General features: G+C 43.3%; 1 protein-coding gene across 1 annotated transcript in view; it reads left to right on the forward strand.

The window, feature by feature from the left end:
• Positions 1–3,988: 3,988 nt before the first annotated feature.
• The window catches only part of dsf (nuclear receptor dissatisfaction), a 254,805-nt gene continuing 235,875 nt past the window's right edge, over positions 3,989–22,918 (forward strand). Inside the window, exon 1 of the mRNA XM_071673335.1 lies at positions 3,989–5,008. Within this exon, the coding sequence (XP_071529436.1) occupies positions 4,990–5,008 (19 nt within the window). The 5' untranslated portion in view covers positions 3,989–4,989. The remainder of the gene's footprint in view (positions 5,009–22,918) is intronic.

The raw sequence follows: 22,918 nt of genomic DNA on the forward strand, positions 1-22,918 counted from the left end.
TACATCTCAATGTACACATATATATACACACACAGACACATACATACATACACATGCACACAATTTACACTGCCTTTATTCATTCCCATCGCCACCTCGCCACACATGGAATAGCATCCCCCTCCCCCCTCATGTGTGCGAGGTAGCGCTAGGAAAAGACAACAAAGGCCCCATTCGTTCACACTCAGTCTCTAGCTGTTATGTAATAATACCCGAAACCACAGCTCCCTTTCCACATCCAGACCCCACAGAACTTTCCATGGATTACCCCAGACGCTTTACATGCCCTGATTCAATCCATTGACAGCACGTCGACCCCGGTATACCACATCGATCCAATTCACTCTATTCCTTGCCCGCCTTTCACCCTCCTGCATGTTCAGGCCCCGATCACTCAAAATCTTTTTCACTCCATCTTTCCACCTCCAATTTGGTCTCCCACTTCTCCTCGTTCCCTCCACCTCCGACACATATATCCTCTTGGTCAATCTTTCCTCACTCATTCTCTCCATGTTACCAAACCATTTCAAAACACCCTCTTCTGCTCTCTCAACCACGCTCTTTTTATTTCCACACATCTCTCTTACCCTTACATTACTTACTCGATCAAACCACCTCACACCACATATTGTCCTCAAACATCTCATTTCCAGCACATCCACCCACCTGCGCACAACTCTATCCATAGCCCACGCCTCGCAACCATACAACATTGTTGGAACCACAATTCCTTCAAACATACCCATTTTTGCTTTCGGAGATAATGTTCTCGACTTCCAAACATTCTTCAAGGCTCCCAGAATTTTCGCCCCCTCCCCACCCTATGATTCACTTCCGCTTCCATGGTTCCATCCGCTGCCAGATCCACTCCCAGATATCTAAAACACTTTACTTCCTCCAGTTTTTCTCCATTCAAACTTACCTCCCAATTGACTTGACCCTCAACCCTACTGTACCTAATAACCTTGCTCTTATTCACATTTACTCTTAACTTTCTTCTTTCACACACTTTACCAAACTCAGTCACCAGCTTCTGCAGTTTCTCACATGAATCAGCCACCAGCGCTGTATCATCAGCGAACAACAACTGACTCACTTCCCAAGCTCTCTCATCCCCAACAGACTTCATACTTGCCCCTCTTTCCAAAACTCTTGCATTCACCTCCCTAACAACCCCATCCATAAACAAAATAAACAACCATGGAGACATCACACACCCCTGCCGCAAACCTACATTCACTGAGAACCAATCACTTTCCTCTCTTCCTACACGTACACATGCCTTAAATCCTCGATAAAAACTTTTCACTGCTTCTAACAACTTGCCTCCCACACCATATATTATTAGTACCTTCCACAGAGCATCTCTATCAACTCTATCATATGCCTTCTCCAGATCCATAAATGCTACATACAAATCCATTTGCTTTTCTAAGTATTTCTCACATACATTCTTCAAAGCAAACACCTGATCCACACATCCTCTACCACTTCTGAAACCACACTGCTCTTCCCCAATCTGATGCTCTGTACATGCCTTCACCCTCTCAATCAATATCCTCCCATATAATTTACCAGGAATGCTCAACAAACTTATATCTCTGTAATTTGAGCATTCACTCTTATCCCCTTTGCCTTTGTACAATGGCACTATGCAAGCATTCCGCCAATCCTCAGGCAACTCACCATAAATCATACATGCATTAAATAACCTTACCAACCAGTCAACAATACAGTCACCCCCTTTTTTAATAAATTCCACTGCAATACCATCCAAACCTGCTGCCTTGCCGGCTTTCATCTTCCGTAAAGCTTTTACTACCTCTTCTCTGTTTACCAAATCATTTTCCCTAACCCTCTCACTTTGCACACCACCTCGACCAAAACACCCTATATCTGCCACTCTATCATCAAACACATTCAACAAACCTTCAAAATACTCACTCCATCTCCTTCTCACATCACCACTACTTGTTATCACCTCCCCATTTGCGCCCTTCACTGAAGTTCCCATTTGCTCCCTTGTCTTACGCACTTTATTTACCTCCTTCCAGAACATCTTTTTATTCTCCCTAAAATTTAATGATACTCTCTCATCCCAACTCTCATTTGCCCTCTTTTTCACCTCTTGCACCTTTCTCTTGACCTCCTGCCTCTTTCTTTTATACATCCCCCACTCATTTGCATTTTTTCAGAACAATCGGTTCTGATATGTGGATAGTAAAGTAACCAGTGTCTTACCTGCTCTCATGATGCAATGGTCTTAACTAAGGAAGTTCTGGTGTTACATCTTAGTTTCACGATGACAAGGTGGAGTTACCACGTCTAGATATACTTAATACGTGCGTGGCCAGGCAGCACGTAGCTACGAGTTGTGCCACCTGGGTGTGTAGAGGACAGGCGTGCCGTGTGGTGTGACGCACTCCTTCACCTCAATGATCAACACTGACACGAGAAGGACGATCGCTCACGCCTCTCACATGTTGACCTATTTCAGCTGGCACACCTGAACAGCAGAGTCACTGAAGCACAACAGTGAACCGCTGAAGTAGCACCATCTGCTGCCGGACCCAGGGCCACCAGCTGCTGGGTTACCCACCAGCAGGGTCATCACCCAGCATCAGGGTCATCATCCAGTATCAGGGTCATCACACAACACCAGGGTCATCACCCAGGACCAGAGTCATCACCCAGTACCAGGGTCATCACACAACACCAGGGTCATCACCCAGCACCAAGGTCATCACTGGCTAGCAGTGGCCCTAGGGTCGTCACTGGCTGGCAGGGGTCCCAGGGTCATCACTGGCTGGCAGGGGTCCCAGGGTCATCACTGGTCACTGCAGACAGTCACTGTCTCAGCTGCCCCCCCCCCCCCCCCCCCCCTTCCTCCTATATCAACCTGATATCTCATTGTTGTGTGGTCTGCCAGGCTGTCCTCCTCTACCATCATATTTACTGGTAAATACATCCGCCGTTTGATCGTTTGTCTCAGCCTAACTCTCAGGATTTTCATCTTTGTTAACTTTTAAGGTCATTTCTATTTTTCTCTTTATGCTTTTAATTGTGTGTTGTGTCCTGCTGCAGTGTCTGCTCTTACTGCAGCAGATCTCTCACATTCCATCCTCTCCTCCTCCTCCTCCTCCTCCTCCTTCCCTTCCTACGATCTCTATGCTTCATCCCGCATCTCTTGTCCCCCCTCCTCCTTCCCCTCCCCCCTCCTGCTCGGGATCAGATAGCACTGACCTCGCCGGCAGCTTGCAGACTCCAGCATCCAGCGATAAAAGCGTTTAACCCTCTCGCATCGATTACTGATTAATAGTGATCCTCTGGTTGTTGTGGGCTGCCTCTAGACTTACCCTTAAGCCATCCTCCTTCCAGAACTTGTTTTCCTGACGCTGCTCTAAAGAAAAAAAGAAGGCGAGGACTGAAAGGCAAAGAAATGGCTCGGTAATAAGTAATTGATTACATGAAACTGTATGTTTGGCGTCTTTTTTGAGGGGTTCCAATTACAGCTGATGGCGGTGGAGCGTCCCCTCCCCAGCCACTGGGAATAGGGCCGGTACGTTCAGCTCTTTCAATGACTAGTATGATAGTCAGTCAACAGCTGCACCTGTAAAGTATCTAATCGCAGTAAAAATCTGGCCTGACGTGTTGTTCGCCAGCATTGTTCCATATTAGCCTGATCAGGCCGCTCGCGTGTGGAAAATGTTCGGCCACGCTGCCAACCGCGGCCGCCAGCACCTGTGGAGGTTCCCATAGTTGAGGCCGACACCCGCGCCCCGCTAACGTTTCCCAATGTAAAATGAACTGGTTTCCATGTGTTTCGTCTCTGGAACGCTGCTTCTATGAAGTAAACTATTTTCTGACACACGTCTGTAAGACTAGAACAACGTGTGTTCCCACGGCTAACCTTCACATGTAGCGAGGAGTGGTCATGTTGTCCTCATGTTGCTGTCGAGGACCAGAGGGACGAGTTCAAGTTGTACGTTGTGGGGTGCGAATGATGCTGGAACAGAATCTCTTTACATTGCGGCACTGGAAGCCGAGGAAGGAATGACAAAATGGCAAGTATATAAGGGAGCCAAGTTTCACCTCCAAGCTTACTCACGCTGAGGCCTCACTGTGGACAGGCTGGCAGGCCCGGACGCAGGCTCATACCCTCAAACTTTCCCCAGCTCAGACCGCGACGCTGACCACTCTAAGTCATATTCGCTAAGTAACCCAAGACAAAAACTACCAGTTATTTAAGACTTCATGTATACAGAGCCAAGTTATAAGACCGTTCAGTTTGATCATATCAGTGCGTGGAGAGGGTTGTGCCGGGGATTGGGTCATGCGCGGATCAGAACGGGTCAGCGAGTGTTGACATAGCTGAGGCCGAGGCGCCGTACCTCCTGCCACATTGGTGTTCTTCCCCGCGTGACCTGCAACAGTCGTGACCTCCTGTGAGCTACCGTGACGTCTCTGGACCCAGCCTCGGTACCCCTCATCCCCTCGCCCTCGCCCGCACCGTGGGCCCAGCCCTCCGAGTCCTCGTCTGAACCATCGCCTGAGGTGGCCACGGCCCCGTCAGGTGACACACAGCCCTCGAATCTGGCGCCGAAACTGTCTTCTGTCATCCCCCTCTCGCTGCCCTGGTCTGTGCCAGGACCCGCCACGCTCCACCTTCCCACCGTCTTCTTGTCGGACTCTCGCGGACCACATCGGCCGCTGTCGCCGCCGCCGCCACCGCCGCCGCCGCTGCCGCCGAGCGCCTCTCCGCCGCCATCCCCACACGTGCATCACCATCACCATCATCACGCGTCCCTGGCGTCCACGACAGGGACCATTACCTCCCCTGCCTCCGCCAGTGCCTCCAGCACCCCTCCACTGACCACAGCCTCCGCCGCCTCCAGCACCGTCACCAGACTCTGCCCAGCGCCGACGCTGGGGACGGCGGTGAGCCTGAGCGGGCCGACGTTCACAGCCGCCCGGGCCAGCGCCGCCAGGATGGGCACTGGCAGGTCAGGTAAGACTTCCTCCCTCTTGTTCCCTTCACCAGTGATCATGACGACTGTGGCGTCTCCTATTATACCAAATGATGACGTGCGCTCAATGTCTGCTGTACAAGAAGTATATATCATTATCACATGAACAACCAAACAACGTCAAGAGTTTTAATCTCCGAGCAAGAGTTGGTGGGTCAGCAGATGCTGGGCGGGAGTGAGGGCCGACGCTCCTGTGCGTCACCTGTGATGTGGTCAGAGTTATGGTAGCTGCTCCACGAGTCGAGACCTGAGGATAATTTCTTCCAATAACTTCTGGTGCCACTTGGTGTACGGCGGAGGTCCATGCCTCGCTGGGGCGACAACACACAGACGCTCACCTGGATTATTTTACTTTTACGCTCTCATACAGCGTCACCCACACCTGAGATGTGACGTGCGCTGGTGATGCGAGGTGGTCCAGTGTGCCCCTTACTGGTGAGGTCTGGGGTGCAGGTGAGGTAGGGCGGGCACTGGTGAGGTCTGTGGTGCACCATGAAACATGGTTGTTTGCTTATGTGGCTTTTAACAACTGCTGGGGTCATTAAGGCCGCTGACGTCAGGGAAGAACCACTGCTTACAAATTCTTCATCTTTCACAGTTGGTCATAACGAGTCCGAGGTGAGAGAGGATGTGATCGAGTGGGGGTCACACAGGAGGGTAAGGTGGACGGATGCTCAGAGTCCTCCAAAACATCAGGATATGACATACAAGAGACACAGAAAACAGATGGTTCTTCCACTTAGAGGAGACGATATCAACCCGTAAAAATTTATATATTCTATCACTAAATATATGACCTGTGTGAGGTGAGGTACGGGGTCAGACGGGCAGGAACCGCAGGCCATCTATGTCACCGCCGCTGCCCCGATGTCGCTGGTCGAGTGAGTGTCCTCCCAGTGAGCGAGCTGTAAGCAATACATTGTATGATGAACACCAGCACTACAGCGGGTGGGAGAGGAAAGATATGCATGTTTTGATAACGTCTCGAATAGCTGTTCTTATCCGATCCTTAGAAAAATACAAGATAGAAATGAACATTTTCCAGTAAAGATGAACAATACTTGATAACTACGACTACAGAAAATAAACAAAAACACTAAAACATAAAATAGCATCAGAAAAATAATATAACATAACATGACATAATATAACATAACATGACATAATATAACATAACAAAATGTTAACATAACATAACATAACATGACATGATATAACATAATATAATATAACATAACATGACATAATATAACACAACAAAATATTAACATAACATAATATAACATGACATGATATAACATAACAAAATATAACATAACATAACAAAGAAGTTGGAGAATTACAAGTCAAGTAAAATGGGTCAAATGCCAGACTGTTGTTCTTAAAGTGATGATGACACCCAGAGATGTCTGTGTTAACGACGATTTAACACACATTCTCTCAAAAAAAATGCCCATCACTTTCCTGCTCCTGATGGGAGCGCAGTTTTAAAGCCACAGGAATCCTGATATAAGAAGTCCTGCTACTAGATAATAATGATAACAAAGATAATATCTATAATAATGATAATAACACTCTTATTATAAAAAATGATAATAACGCGCTACCATAAAAAATGATACTAACACTTATTATACGAAAATGATACTGATAATGAAAAATGGTTACGAATGATAATGATCATAATGATTACTATGATTATCATAAATATAAAAAACTGTAAAATGAATTTATAAATGAAATATATAGAGGTTACCAGAAGCAGTAACACAGCGAGACAGACGTCTGTCTGGTCGGACCTGGACGGTGGCCACCGGTGGCCAGAAAGAAGTATACCGTTGTGATGGTCTTCTCGTCTTAAGGGGGCCTGTGTTACCCTGCTACTACGTGAAGTGCAGCTTCTAGCTGGAGTAGTAGCCCCATACAATGGGTCTTAGTGTGAGGCCATAGCCCCAAGACCCGTAACCCCGGGGCTCCTGCAGCTTCAGGCCTGCGCTGCACGCAGTAGCTGGCACAAGATGGACTCCTCTGAAGTGCAAAGTTTTTCGACGAGATAATCCTTGCATGAGACACACTTGTATACGGCGATTTTTTTCCTTTTCGACGAAACGACAAACAGACGGAGTCCGGTAACACACACACACACACACACACACACACACAATATTCTTATCTTTGATTTACTTATCATACCTGATCGCCCTTCCCGCGTGAGCGAGGTAGCGCCACGAAACAGACGAAAGAAGACCCATCCACTGATATACACATATACACGCCCATAGACGCACATATATATACATATCATCATATATGCATATGCATACATATACACGACATAGTCAAGATATATACAGACTAAAATGACTGGAGGTGGAGACAGCAACCAGCGCTCTGAACACACTGCCCACACTCCACATCTCCACTACCTAACCACACTCCACATCTCTACTACCTGGCCACACTCCACATCACTACCTGACCACACTCCACATCTCCACTACCTGACCACACTCCACATCTCCACTACCTGACCACACTCCACATCTCCACTAACTCCTCCTCACTGGTAATTTGTTGACTCGACACAGACTTACCACACTTCCTGACCTGTGCTCTGCCCAGTGAACGTGGCTGGCATCCTGAGCGCTGCATCCGTGACACAGAACGGGGTCAATAGGCTAATAGGTAAGATTAAGTAATGTGTGAGTGTGTGTGTGTGTGTGTGTGTGTGTGTCATCAATACCAGTCTAACGTGATCACATATACAATAAATACTGCTGTTGCATGACCAGTGTTGGGTTGGTGAACGTCGGAATTTGATTCTGGTTCATTTTTAGGTGAAACATGAAGGCGGGCTGCGGTTGGTCGCTATTATGCTCTCTAACGCAGGTTGGGTTTGATACCATTTTTGTGTGTTCTTCATTGTGTCTATGGTCGTGCTCACTGTGTCTATGGTCGTCTTCACCATGTCTATGGTCGTCTTCACCGTTTCTATGGTCGTCTTCACCGTGTCTATGGTCGTCTTCACCATGTCTATGGTCGTCTTCACCATGTCTATGGTCGTCTTCACCATGTCTATGGTCGTCTTCAGAAAGCAGAGACGTGTGAGGACATGTGTGAGTCGAGCGTTGCGTAGTGTTGAGTTACAGCATAGTGGTGTTGGCGTCACCTGGTGTCATGCCTCCTGCACCGGCCTGGTGAGGGTCGCACTGTGAGGAGGAACGTAGGATCACACATACCCGACACAGCTGCTCACATCATCCCCGGGTCGGTCTGGTCAGTGGCTCAAAAATGGGTAGAAAAACACAGTTCGTAACCACCATGAATGACTACCAGGAGAGAATGATTCATTGCAGGAATATAGATGTACATTCGTGATAATGACGACAAAATGATTGCAAATGATTCAGCAATGTCGTTCAAATTCATACACAGTACAAGACGCTTCAAATGAGTCCTGAAATATAATAAGGAATATTGATTTTGCGGCCAAAGGAATTACCGGTGTTGTGAGATGGTTCCTCTGTATATATATATATATATATATATATATATATATATATATATATATATATATATATATATATATATATATATATATATATATATTGGGAGGTGAGTTTGAATGGAGAAAAACTGGAGGAAGTGAAGTGTTTTAGATATCTGGGAGTGGATCTGTCAGCGGATGGAACCATGGAAGCGGAAGTGGATCATAGGGTGGGGGAGGGGGCGAAAATTTTGGAGCCTTGAAAAATGTGTGGAAGTCGAGAACATTATCCCGGAAAGCAAAAATGGGTATGTTTGAAGGAATAGTGGTTCCAACAATGTTGTATGGGCGTGGGCTATGGATAGAGTTGTTCGCAGGAGGATGGATGTGCTGGAAGTGAGATGTTTGAGGATGATGTGTGGTGTGAGGTGGTTTGATCGAGTAAGTAACGTAAGGGTAAGAGAGATGTGTGGAAATAAAAAGAGCGTGGTTGAGAGAGCAGAAGAGGGTGTTTTGAAATGGTTTGGGCACATGGAGAGAATGAGTGAGGAAAGATTGACCAAGAGGATATATGTGTCGGAGGTGGAGGGAACGAAGAGAAGAGGGAGACCAAATTGGAGGTGGAAAGATGGAGTGAAAAAGATTTTGTGTGATCGGGGCCTGAACATGCAGGAGGGTGAAAGGAGGGCAAGGAATAGTTTGAATTGGAGCGATGTGGTATACCGGGGTTGACGTGCTGTCAGTGGATTGAATCAAGGCATGTGAAGCGTCTGGGGTAAACCATGGAAAGCTGTGTAGGTATGTATATTTGCGTGTGTGGACGTGTGTATATACATGTGTATGGGGGTTGGTTGGGCCATTTCTTTCGTCTGTTTCCTTGCGCTACCTCGCAAACGCGGGAGAAAGCGACGGAGAAAAAAAAAAAAAAAAAAAAAAAAAAAAAATATATATATATATATATATATATATATATATATATATATATATATATATATATATATATATATATATATATATATATATGTATATATTACTGTAGTAAATCACATACGCTCGATAATCACTGATATAAGTAATTTCTTTTTTCCAACTAGTGAACGAACATGATCCTTTTTGTCTTATCCTGGCGCTACCTCGCTGACGCGGGAAGCGGTGATCAATTATGAAAAATTGATAATAATAATGATTATGAATATTATCTTTTATACATAATCGCTGTTTCCCCCGTCAGTGAGGTAGCGCCAAGAAACAGACGAAGAATGGCCCATCCACTCATTTACACATATATATAAATATATACATAAACGCCCACTTACGCACATATGCATAGATGTACATATCAACATGTACATACACATACGCAGACATTACATACATACACATGTACATATTCATACTTGCTTGCCTTCATCCATTACTGTCGCTACCCCGCCCCACAGGAAAAGAGCATCGCTATCCCCTGCTTCAGCGAGGTAGCGCCAGGAATACAGACAAAAAAGGCCACGTTCGTTCACTAGCTGGAAAAAATAACAAGAAATTTACTTACATCAGTGCTTAACCAGTGATATACTCCAATAATATATATATATATATATGTATATATATATATATATATATATATATATATATATATATATATATATATATATATATATATATATATATATATATATAATTTTTCTTATTTAACTTATTATATTTTGTTGCTGTCTCCCGCGTTAGCGAGATGGCGCAAGGAAATAGGCGAAAGAATGGCTCAACCCACCCACATACACATGCATATACATACGCGTCCACACACACACACATATACATACCTATACATTTCAACGTATATATATATATATATATATATATATATATATATATATATATATATATATATATATATATATATATATATATATATATATATGATTTTCTATTATTAGGAAGATCATTAATCATATTATCGTCGTTGGTAAACATTATCATTGCAACTATTGTGTCACTGATGGCGACTAAAAGGGTGCGGGAGTGGGAGGCTGGAAATCCTTCCAACTTGTATTACTCTCCACCAGGAACAGAGCAAGCAAGTAGGAAGTCTTCTCTTCATGGGTTTACTCATCTGTTCTTGACGTCATTTTGCCCACCCGAATATTACAAACATACAAGAAAGATTGCTATTAGTATTATCATCATCACTACAATTATCATTACTATAATTGTAGTGATGATATCTATAATAATGATAATTGTAATGGTACCATGATAATGATGATAAAAAATAATGATGTTAATAAAAATCATAATAATAATCATGATAGTAATGATAATAATAATGATAATAATAATGATGATAATAGTAATAATGATAATGATAATAATAATGATGATAATAGTAATAATGATAATGATAATAATAATGATTATAATAATAGTAGTAGTAATAATGATAATAATAATAATTATAATAATAATAATAATAATAATAATGATAATAATAATAATAATAATAATAATAATAATAATAATAATGATAATGATGATAATAATGATAATAGTAATGATAATACTAATAATAATAATAATAATGATAATAATGATAATGATAATACTAATAATCGTAATAATAATGATAATGATAACGATAATGATAATAATGATAATAATAATAATATTGATAAATATAATGATAACAATGATAATAATGATGATAATGGTAATGATTATAGTGATGATAATATAATAGTATTATAATGATAATAATGACAACAATAGTTATCACTATTACTAACTTTATCAGTTATGTTAGAAAATATCTGATAAATAAAAAGAAGAAAGATGATGACTCGTGTCAGGTGTTGATGATGACACGTGTCATATGTTGATGACACGTGTCAGGTGTTTGTGACATGTGTTAGGTGTTGATGACACGTGTCAGGTGTTGATGATGACACGTGTCAGGTGTTGATGATGACACGTGTCAGGTGTTGATGATGACACGTGTCAGGTGTTGATGATTCATGTGTCAGGTGTGGGCCAGAGAGCGATGAAGCCGTGGGCCAGAGAGCGATGAAGCCGTGGGTCAGAGAGCGATGAAGCCGTGGGTCAGAGAACGATGAAGCCGTGGGTCAGAGAACGATGAAGCCGTGGGTCAGAGAGCGATGAAGCCGTGGGTCAGAGAACGATGAAGCCGTGGGTCAGAGAGCGATGAAGCGAATGGCCAGAGAGCGATGAAGCCGTGGGTCAGAGAGTGATGAGGCCGCGGGCCAGAGAGCGATGAAGCCGTGGGTCAGAGAGCGATGAAGCCGTGGGTCAGAGAGCGATGAAGCCGTGGGTCAGAGAGCGATGAAGCCGCGGGCCAGAGAGCGATGAAGCCGTGGGTCAGAGAGCGATGAAGCCGTGGGTCAGAGAGTGATGAGGCCGCGGGCCAGAGAGCGATGAAGCCGCGGGCCAGAGAGCGATGAAGCCGTGGGTCAGAGAGCGATGAAGCCGCGGGCCAGAGAGCGATGAAGCCGTGGGTCAGAGAGCGATGAAGCCGTGGGTCAGAGAGCGATGAAGCCGTGGGTCAGAGAACGATGAAGCCGCGGGCCAGAGAGCGATGAAGCCGTGGGTCAGAGAGCGATGAAGCCGCGGGTCAGAGAGCGATGAAGCCGTGGGTCAGAGAGCGATGAAGCCGTGGGTCAGAGAGCGATGAAGCCGCGGGCCAGAGAGCGATGAAGCCGCGGGCCAGAGAGCGATGAAGCCGTGGGTCAGAGAACGATGAAGCCGCGGGCCAGAGATTAATTGTTGGAAGTCTCCCTCACCTCGCCAGTTACCTCCGTCATTACGTCGTGAAGACCATGTTAGTTTTCGTGAATAAAAGATCAGCCATTATTTACAAGTTCAAAAGCTAAGTAATAATGGAATGATATCTTTCTGTTCCATGTATAAGTAAGACGTGAGAAGTTGTATGATCATATGTCACACGTACATTGTTGACCACATCTAGTGATCCCATCAAATGCCTTCCTTATTAGCCTTTCCTCTACGTCAGGATTCGCGACAGCATTACACTTGCCTCACTTCCTCTATGTTATCAAGCATATCCTCACGTAGGATCAGGAACGGTACTCACAACGTCCACCGGCCCCTAGTTCAGGGGTTCAGGCCCAACAAGGCAAGTCTGCTACACGTCTGCTGGTGACGTGGCCGGTGAGACACCACCCTGGCAGACCCGGTCTTTGAGCAACACATTCCCAGCAAATGTGGGCGTACCTGAAGGCTGGTAGTTTTGCCTTTTTTTTTATTTTCCTGTGAGCCATACCATCGTCCCGGCAACCTCTTCATACAGTATTTTATTCTCATTACTAAAGATATTCTCGGGTCAGCTCTAGTCTTGACTGAACCACAGATCAAATCTTAATTTGGATAAACAAGATTCTTCTCTGACTGCAGCTCATCATCCTTCGTGTTTTTCTTTTCTCTTTTACTTACCATTTTAAAGTTTGTCACCAAATACAAAAGTTCTGTTACACTATCCTTCCGGTAGACTCATTACCCATACACATCAGCGTTGTCTGGTGCACACATCAGCGTTGTCTGGTGCACACATCAGCGTTGTCTGGTGCACACATCAGCGTTGTCTGGTGCACACATCAGCGTTGTCTGGTGCACACATCAGCGTTGTCTGGTGCACAGATCAGCGTTGTCTGGTGCACACATCAGCGTTGTCTGGTGCACACATCAGCGTTGTCTGGTGCACACATCAGCGTTGTCTGGTGCACACATCAGCGTTGTCTGGTGCACACATCAGCGTTGTCTGGTGCACACATCAGCGTTGTCTGGTGCACAGATCAGCGTTGTCTGGTGCACAGGTCTGCCCTGTACATAACCGTAAGCCGCCTCAGTTTTGTGTAAGTCTACACCTCGAGCGTTACGTCGTGCTCCAGCATGACCATCCCTGGGGCTCCAGCACACGTCGGCCACGTGGACCAGTATAACCACAGGTCAACATGTGTGGCGATGCTGTGTGTGGTGTGAGAGCACAGCAGTGAGGAGTCTGTGTTCTGTCTTCAGTATGGATGTTGTGCACGAGGGGGTTATGGGTTGTGTGTTGTGCATGAAGGGGTTATGGGTTTTGTGTTGTGCACGAGGGGGTTATGGGTTGTCTGTTGTGCACGAGGGGGTTATGGGTTGTGTGTTGTGCATGAAGGAGTTATGGTTTGTGTGTCGTGCACGAGGGGGTTATGGGTTGTGTGTTGTGCATGAAGGGGTTATGGGTTTTGTGTTGTGCACGAGGGGGTTATGGGTTGTCTGTTGTGCACGAGGGGGTTATGGGTTGTGTGTTGTGCATGAAGGGGTTATGGGTTGTGTGTTGTGCATGAAGGAGTTATGGTTTGTGTGTCGTGCACGAGGAGGTTATGGGTTGTGTGTTGTGCATGAAGGGGTTATGGGTTGTGTGTTGTGCATGAAGGGGTTATGGGTTGTGTGTTGTGCACGAGGGGGTTATGGGTTGTGTGTTGTGCATGAAGGGGTTATGGGTTGTGTGTTGTGCACGAGGGGGTTATGGGTTGTGTGTTGTGCATGAAGGGGTTATGGGTTGTGTGTTGTGCACGAGGGGGTTATGGGTTGTGTGTTGTGCATGAAGGGGTTGTGGGTTGTGTGTTGTGCACGAGGGGGTTATGGGTTGTGTGTTGTGCATGAAGGGGTTATGGGTTGTGTGTTGTGCACGAGGGGGTTATGGGTTTTGTGTTGTGCACGAGGGGGTTATGGGTTGTGTGTTGTGCACGAAGGGGTTATGGGTTGTGTGTTTGTGATGACTAGGTGGATAATGTTCAGAACGCAAGCGAGAAAGAAAAACTTGCACACCTGCCTGTACCATCATGTATGTATGTATGTATGTATGTATGTATGTATGTATGTATGTATGTATGTATGTATGTATAGTGGGGTGGAGTCTAAGACTGGGAGGGAGGCTGTTGTAAAGTGCTTGTCGAACCATTTCAGTGTGTATATGATGTGTCATATTTGTTGTGGTTGGTGGGGGGAGGGAGGAATGTGTCAGTATCCAGTGTGAGTGAGGCCAGGGTAAGCTGTGTATTTCTACCTGGTTGTTGGTGGTCAGTTATGGAAATGGTTCACGTGAGACGAGTCTACTGTGGGTGCAAGAACTGAGTCATGAATGTATCATACTGACGTTATGTTGGAAATATGTTTGCTTCTTTATAAACACACACACACACACACCCACACACTCACACAGACAGACACACACGCATATATATATATATATATATATATATATATATATATATATATATATATATATATATATATATATATATATATATATATATATATATATATATATATATATATATATATATATTATATATGTGTGGGAGGTGGGTTGATTAGAAAGGGTAGTGAGTGGTGGAATGAAGAAGTAAGATTATTAGTGAAAGAGAAGAGAGAGGCATTTGGACGATTTTTGCACGGAAAAAATGCAATTGAGTGGGAGATGGAAGCGGAAATGAGTCACAGGATGGGGAAGGGGGCGAAGGTTCTGGGAGCGTTGAAGAATGTGTGGAAGGCGAGAACATTATCTCAGAGAGCAAAATTGGGTATGTTTGAAGGAATAGTGGTTCCAACAATGTTATATGGTTGCGAGGCGTGGGCTATAGATAGAGTTGTGCGGAGGAGGTTGGATACGTTGGAAATGGGATGTTTATTGTGTGAGGTGGTTTGATCGAGTAAGTAATGGAAGGGTAAGAGAGATGTGTGGTAATATAAAGAGCGTGGTTGAGAAAGCAGAAGAGGGTGTGTTGAAATGTTTGGGTCACATGGAGAGAATGAGTGAGGAAAGATTGACAAAGAGGATACATGTGTCAGAGGTAGAGGGAACGAGGAGAAGCGGGAAACCAAATTGGAGGTGGAAGGATGGAGTGAAAAGATTTTGAGCGATCGGGGCCTGAATATGCAAGAGGGTGAAAGGCGTGCAAGGAATAAAGTGAACTGGAACGATGTGGTATACAGGGGTCGACGTGATGGCAGGTTTCGTGGGGCCTGGATGTGGAAAGGAAGCTGTGGTTTGGATGCATTATACATGGCATCTAGAGACTGTGAACGAATGTGGCTATCTCGCGCGTTTGTGGGCGTTGACTGGTTGGTAAGGTTATTCAATGTATGTATGATTCATGGTGAGGTGCCTGAGGATTGGCGGAATGCTTGCATAGTGCCAATGTACAAAGGCAAAGGGGATAAGAGTGAGTGCTCAAATTACAGAGGTATAAGTTTGTTGAGTATTTCTGGTAAATTATATGGGAGGGTATTGATTGAGAGGGTGAAGGCATGTACAGAGCATCAGATTGGGGAAGAGCATTGTGGTTTCAGAAGTGGTAGATGATGTGTGGATCAGGTGTTTGCTTTGAAGAATGTATGTGAGAAATACTTAGAAAAACAAATGGATTTGTATGTAGCATTTATGGATCTGGAGAAGGCATATGATAGAGTTGATAGAGATGCTCTGTGGAAGGTTTTAAGAATATATGGTGTGGGAGGCAAGTAGTTAGAAGCAGTGAACAGTTTTTATCGAGGATGTAAGGCATGTATACGTGTAGGAAGAGAGGAAAGTGATTGGTTCTCAGTGAATGTAGGTTTGCGGCAGGGGTGTGTGATGTCTCCATGGTTGTTTAATTTGTGTATGGATGGGGTTGCTGGGGAGGTGAATGCAAGAGTTTTAGAAAGAGGGGCAAGTATGCAGTCTGTTGTGGATGAGAGAGCTTGGGAAGTGAGTCAGTTGTTGTTCGCTGATGATACAGCGCTAGTGGCTGATTCATGTAAGAAACTGCAGAAGCTGGTGACTGAGTTTGGTAAAGTGTGTGAAAGAAGAAAGTTAAGAGTAAATGTGAATAAGAGCAAGGTTATTAGGTACAGTAGGGTTGAGGGTCAAGTCAACTGGGAGGTAAGTTTAAATGGAGAAAAACTGGAGGAAGTAAAGTGTTTTAGATATCTGGGAGTGGATCTGGCAGCGGATGCAACCATGGAAGCGGAAGTTAATCATAGGGTGGGGGAGGGGGGGGGTTCTGGGAACCATGAAGAATGTTTGGAAGTCGAGAACATTATCTCGGAAAGCAAAAATGGGTATGTTTGAAGGAATAGTGGTGGATGTGCTGGAAATGAGATGTTTGAGGACAATATGCGGTGTGAGGTGGTTTGATCGAGTAAATAATGTAAGGGTAAGAGAGATGTGTGGAAATAAAAAGAGTGTGGTTGAGAGAGCAGAAGTGGGTGTTTTGAAATGGTTTGGTTACATGGAGAGAATGAGTGAGGAAAGATTGACAAAGAGGATATATGTGTCAGAGGTGGAGGGAACGAGAAGTGGGAGACCAAATTTTAGATGGAAAGATGGAGTGAAAAAGATTTTGAGTGATCGGGGCCTGAACAAGCAGGAGGATGAAAGGCGTGCAAGGAATAGAGTGAATTGGATCGATGTGGTATACCGCGGTCGACGTGCTGTCAATGGATTGAATCAGGGCATGTAAAGCGTCTGGGGTAAACCATGGAATGTTGTGTGGGGCCTGGATGTGGAAAGGGAGCTGTGGTTTCCGGTATTATTACATGACAGCTAGAGACTGAGTGTGAACGAATGGGGCCTTTGTTGTCTTTTCCTAGCGCTACCTCGCACACATGAGGGGGAAGGGGATGTTATTCCATGTGTGGCGAGGTGGCGATGGGATTAAATAAAGGCAGACAGTATGAATTATGTACATGTGTATATATGTTTATGTCTGTGTGTGTATATATATGTGTACATTGAGATGTATAGGTATGTATATTTGCGTGTGTGGACGTGTGTGTATATACATGTGTATGGTGGTGGGTCGGGCCATTTCTTTCGTCTGTTTCCTTGCGCTACCTCGCAAACGCGGGAGACATCGACAAAGCAAAATAAAAAAAATAATTATGTATAGATATATGAATATATATATATATATATATATATATATATATATATATATATATATATATATATATATATATATATATATACATTATTTTTTTTATTTTGCTTTGTCGCTGTCTCCCGCGTTTGCGAGGTAGCGCAAGGAAACAGACGAAAGAAATGGCCCGACCCGCCACCACCATATATATATATATATATATATATATATATATATATATATATATATATATATATATATATATATTCCCTGGGGATAGGGGAGAAAGAATACTTCCCACGTATTCCCTGCGTGTCGTAGAAGGCGACTAAAAGGGAAGGGAGCGGGGGGCTGGAAATCCTCCCCTCTCGTTTTTTTTTTTTTTTTCCAAAAGAAGGAACAGAGAAGAGGGCCAGGTGAAGATATTCCCTCAAAGGCCCAGTCCTCTGTTCTTAACGCTACCTCGCTATCGCGGGAAATAGCGAATAGTATGAAAAAAAAAAGAATATATATATATATATATATATATATATATATATATATATATATATATATATATATATATATATATATATATATAATTTTTGAGTTACTTATGAAGTATGCAAATGAAGTTTGGATAAGGTGTTATTTTTATGTACTACGTGATGACCATATGTTGCATATCTACATATTCTCTCACTGTGGTTGGTGGCTGATGTTCAGGGATTTGTAAAGTGTTATAATGTGAGGGTTAGTCACTACTCTGTACCAAGAATATATATCACAAACTTTTAATCATCATCGTAAAATCATATCTTTTGCTTTTCAAAAATCTCATCAGAGGATCTACATTACTTTTATTGAATAAAATTTTTCTATTGCCATTATTTCTTTTATTGTTGTCTGTAAGAATTACAGTTTTGTATTGGGCGAGTCCAGGTTGGAGATTAACATGACCATGGTAGGTGTTATGGATGAGGTCAGTGTGCCTGGCCAGTACTCACTCATCATCGTCTCGTGTCATAACGTCGGTTCTTGTTGCTGGAGGCAAGCCATAGAGCGATGCTTTTCTTTATTCTTCGTCGTCTTTTTATTTTGGACTTGGAAGTGCTATCTAGCTTGTCATTCCTTTCACTTTGGTCGCCTTAACAATTCACTTTCATTTACTAAGAGCATAACCTTGCTCGTATCATCATGATGTAGCATAACCTTGCTCGTATTATCATGATGTAGCATAACCTTGCTCGTATCATCATGATGTAGCATAACCTTGCTCGTATTATCATGATGTAGCATAACCTTGCTCGTATCATCATGATGTAGCATAACCTTGCTCGTATCATCATGATGTAGCATAACCTTGCTCGTATCATCATGATGTAGCATAACCTTGCTCGTATCATCATGATGTAGCATAACCTTGCTCGTATCATCATGATGTAGCATAACCTTGCTCGTATTATCATGATGTAGCATAACCTTGCTCGTATTATCATGATGTAGCATAACCTTGCTCGTATTATCATGATGTAGCATAACCTTGCTCGTATTATCATGATGTAGCATAACCTTGCTCGTATCATCATGATGTAGCATAACCTTGCTCGTATTATCATGATGTAGCATAACCTTGCTCGTATTATCATGATGTAGCATAACCTTGCTCGTATTATCATGATGTAGCATAACCTTGCTCGTATCATCATGATGTAGCATAACCTTGCTCGTATTATCATGATGTAGCATAACCTTGCTCGTATTATCATGATGTAGCATAACCTTGCTCGTATTATCATGATGTAGCATAACCTTGCTCGTATTATCATGATGTAGCATAACCTTGCTCGTATTATCATGATGTAGCATAACCTTGCTCGTATTATCATGATGTAGCATAACCTTGCTCGTATTATCATGATGTAGCATAACCTTGCTCGTATCATCATGATGTAGCATAACCTTGCTCGTATTATCATGATGTAGCATAACCTTGCTCGTATTATCATGATGTAGCATAACCTTGCTCGTATTATCATGATGTAGCATAACCTTGCTCGTATCATCATGATGTAGCATAACCTTGCTCGTATTATCATGATGTAGCATAACCTTGCTCGTATTATCATGATGTAGCATAACCTTGCTCGTATTATCATGATGTAGCATAACCTTGCTCGTATTATCATGATGTAGCATAACCTTGCTCGTATTATCATGATGTAGCATAACCTTGCTCGTATTATCATGATGTAGCATAACCTTGCTCGTATTATCATGATGTAGCATAACCTTGCTCGTATTATCATGATGTAATATTATGAGAAAAATTTTTGGTTTGATAACCATTCTGCGGCGGCATACAATAAGAGCAATATAACATATATAAAGGTTGTAGAAGTGTGGTTCCTCCAGCATCATACCAACTGTGTGCCTACGTCTACTTGCAGGACAACTCACACGATTGAGAGAGAGAGAGAGAGAGAGAGAGAGAGAGAGAGAGAGAGAGAGAGAGAGAGAGAGAGAGAGAGAGAGAGAGAGAGAGAGAGAGATTCTCTTTCATTTCCGTGCCACATCACCTTTCGCGCGACTCGCTTTTTTTTCTTTGTAAATGTTGTAAGTGAATAACGTTAGATGTGTTCACGTATTATTGATCAATACATCAAGTAATGTTCTTTCTCACTCCCATGTCTGTTGTTCAGTATCACGTGACTACGTTGGACAACATACAGGTACATCGTCCATGTCATCTACCCTCCCCACGCGCCATGAACCAGTCTGGAAAACCAACAATTCCTCCATTATTGCTTGGACGACCCGGGCGCGGGTGCCACGACCTCCGTACGACTACTACATCACTGTGCGATGACGTCAGGCCGGGCTCTGGTCTTCCTGGATGGTAGCAAGCAAACACTCCCTCTACCTCCGCGCATCTTGTCCCATCCATAACTATGCTTATACAACTAACGCTTAATTGAGTCGTATATATATATATATATATATATATATATATATATATATATATATATATATATATATATATATATATATATATATATATATATATATATATATATATATATATATATATATATCCCTGGGGATAGGGGAGAAAGAATAATTCCCACGTATTCCCTGCGTGTCGTAGAAGGCGACTAAAAGGGGAGGGAGCGGGTGGCTGGAAATCCTCCCCTCTCGTTTTTTTTTTTTAATTTTCCAAAAGAAGGAACAGAGAAGGGGGCCAGGTGAGGATATTCCCTCTAAGGCCCAGTCCTCTGTTCTTAACGCTACCTCGCTAATGCGGGAAATGGCGAAAGTGTGAAAGAAAGAAAGTTTTTATCGAGGATGTAAGGCATGTGTACGTGTAGGAAGAGAGGAAAGTGATTGGTTCTCAGAGAATGTAGGTTTGCGGCAGGGGTGTGTGATGTCTCCATGGTTGTTTAATTTGTTTATGGATGGGGTTGTTAGGGAGGTAAATGCAAGAGTTTTGGAAAGAGGGGCAAGTATGAAGTCAGTTGGGGATGAGAGAGCTTGGGAAGTGAGTCAGTTGTTGTTCGCTGATGATACAGCGCTGGTGGCTGATTCATGTGAGAAACTGCAGAAGCTGGTGACTGAGTTTGGTAAAGTGTGTGGAAGAAGAAAGTTAAGAGTAAATGTGAATAAGAGCAAGGTTATTAGGTACAGTAGGGTTGAGGGTCAATTCAATTGGGAGGTGAGTTTGAATGGAGAAAAACTGGAGGAAGTGAAGTGTTTTAGATATCTGGGAGTGGATCTGGCAGCGGATGGAACCATGGAAGCGGAAGTGGATCATAGGGTGGGGGGGGGGGGGGGGGGGCGAAAATTCTGGGGGCCTTGAAGAATGTGTGGAAGTCGAGAACATTATCTCGGAAAGCAAAAATGGGTATGTTTGAAGGAATAGTGGTTCCAACAATGTTGTATGGTTGCGAGGCGTGGGCTATGGATAGAGTTGTGCGCAGGAGGATGGATGTGCTGGAAATGAGATGTTTGAGGACAATGTGTGGTGTGAGGTGGTTTGATCGAGTGAGTAACGTAAGGGTAAGAGAGATGTGTGGAAATAAAAAGAGCGTGGTTGAGAGAGCAGAAGAGGGTGTTTTGAAGTGGTTTGGGCACATGGAGAGAATGAGTGAGGAAAGATTGACCAAGAGGATATATGTGTCGGAGGTGGAGGGAACGAGGAGAAGAGGGAGACCAAATTGGAGGTGGAAAGATGGAGTGAAAAAGATTTTGTGTGATCGGGGCCTGAACATGCAGGAGGGTGAAAGGAGGGCAAGGAATAGAGTGAATTGGAGCGATGTGGTATACCGGGGTTGACGTGCTGTCAGTGGATTGAATCAAGGCATGTGAAGCGTCTGGGGTAAACCATGGAAAGCTGTGTAGGTATGTATATTTGCGTGTGTGGACGTATGTATATACATGTGTATGGGGGGGGGGGGCCATTTCTTTCGTCTGTTTCCTTGCGCTACCTCGCAAACGCGGGAGACAGCGACAAAGTATAATAAAAAAAAATAAAAATATATATATATATATATATATATATATATATATATATATATATATATATATATATATATATATATATATATGAGATTCTCAGCAAGGTGTTTACTTCTCTGTTACATTCATGATGAAATTAGAATTAAAATTTTGATCGCAAAAAACGTTTTGTGTCAACGTAAGACTAGGAGTCATGTAATACTGAACAAGTTTCTTGCAAACAATTTTCGACATGATAACATCACACAAGCTTTACTTACCATTTCATTAATACATATCAGTCATTTGTTAATGCTTGAAAATGAGCTTACAGAAGAAGAATATTGTATTTACTCTTCAGATTCAATTATTCTCTGAATAATATATTGAATAAATCATATATTAAATAAAAACACGAAAGTGGATGTTTAGGAAAAATATGATCTATTGATGGAAAGCGAGAATGTAGTTGCCCAGCTGGGAAGGCAGATGGCAGTAGACCATAATTTGGTTGTCTGTATTGGTGTCCACAACTAATGGTAGATATAGCATGGGAAAGTAGAAATCCCCTTCCCCCCACCTCTCACTCCGGCTCACCTGCCGACAAGAAAAAGACTAGTGAAGATAGTGCCATGCAACATAGGAGGAAAATACTGCCGAGGAAATTTTATTGGAAAGTTTAGACTGGAAAAGTTCCCTATCACTTTGACAACATCTACTCTGCGACTGGATTCTAGAATAAAAAAAACCCCGTTGGTGTAAACTGGAGTGATGTACTTGCCTCACAGATAACAGATGTCAGTCATATGTTTGTCTGGCTTTGACCTGAAGATATTTTTGGTCTGCTTCTTGAGGGAGGCTACCATGATGACCCATCACTAGGCTGGTGAAAAAGGTTTTTGCCCATTTACCGCTACGTCTTCCTGTTATCTTCATACTACCATTTACCGCTACGTCTTCCTGTTATCTTCATACTACCATTTACCGCTACGTCTTCCTGTTATCTTCATACTACCATTTACCGC

This window comes from Panulirus ornatus, chromosome 18 (genome assembly GCF_036320965.1).
Source record: "Panulirus ornatus isolate Po-2019 chromosome 18, ASM3632096v1, whole genome shotgun sequence".
NCBI classification, from domain to species: domain Eukaryota; kingdom Metazoa; phylum Arthropoda; class Malacostraca; order Decapoda; family Palinuridae; genus Panulirus; species Panulirus ornatus.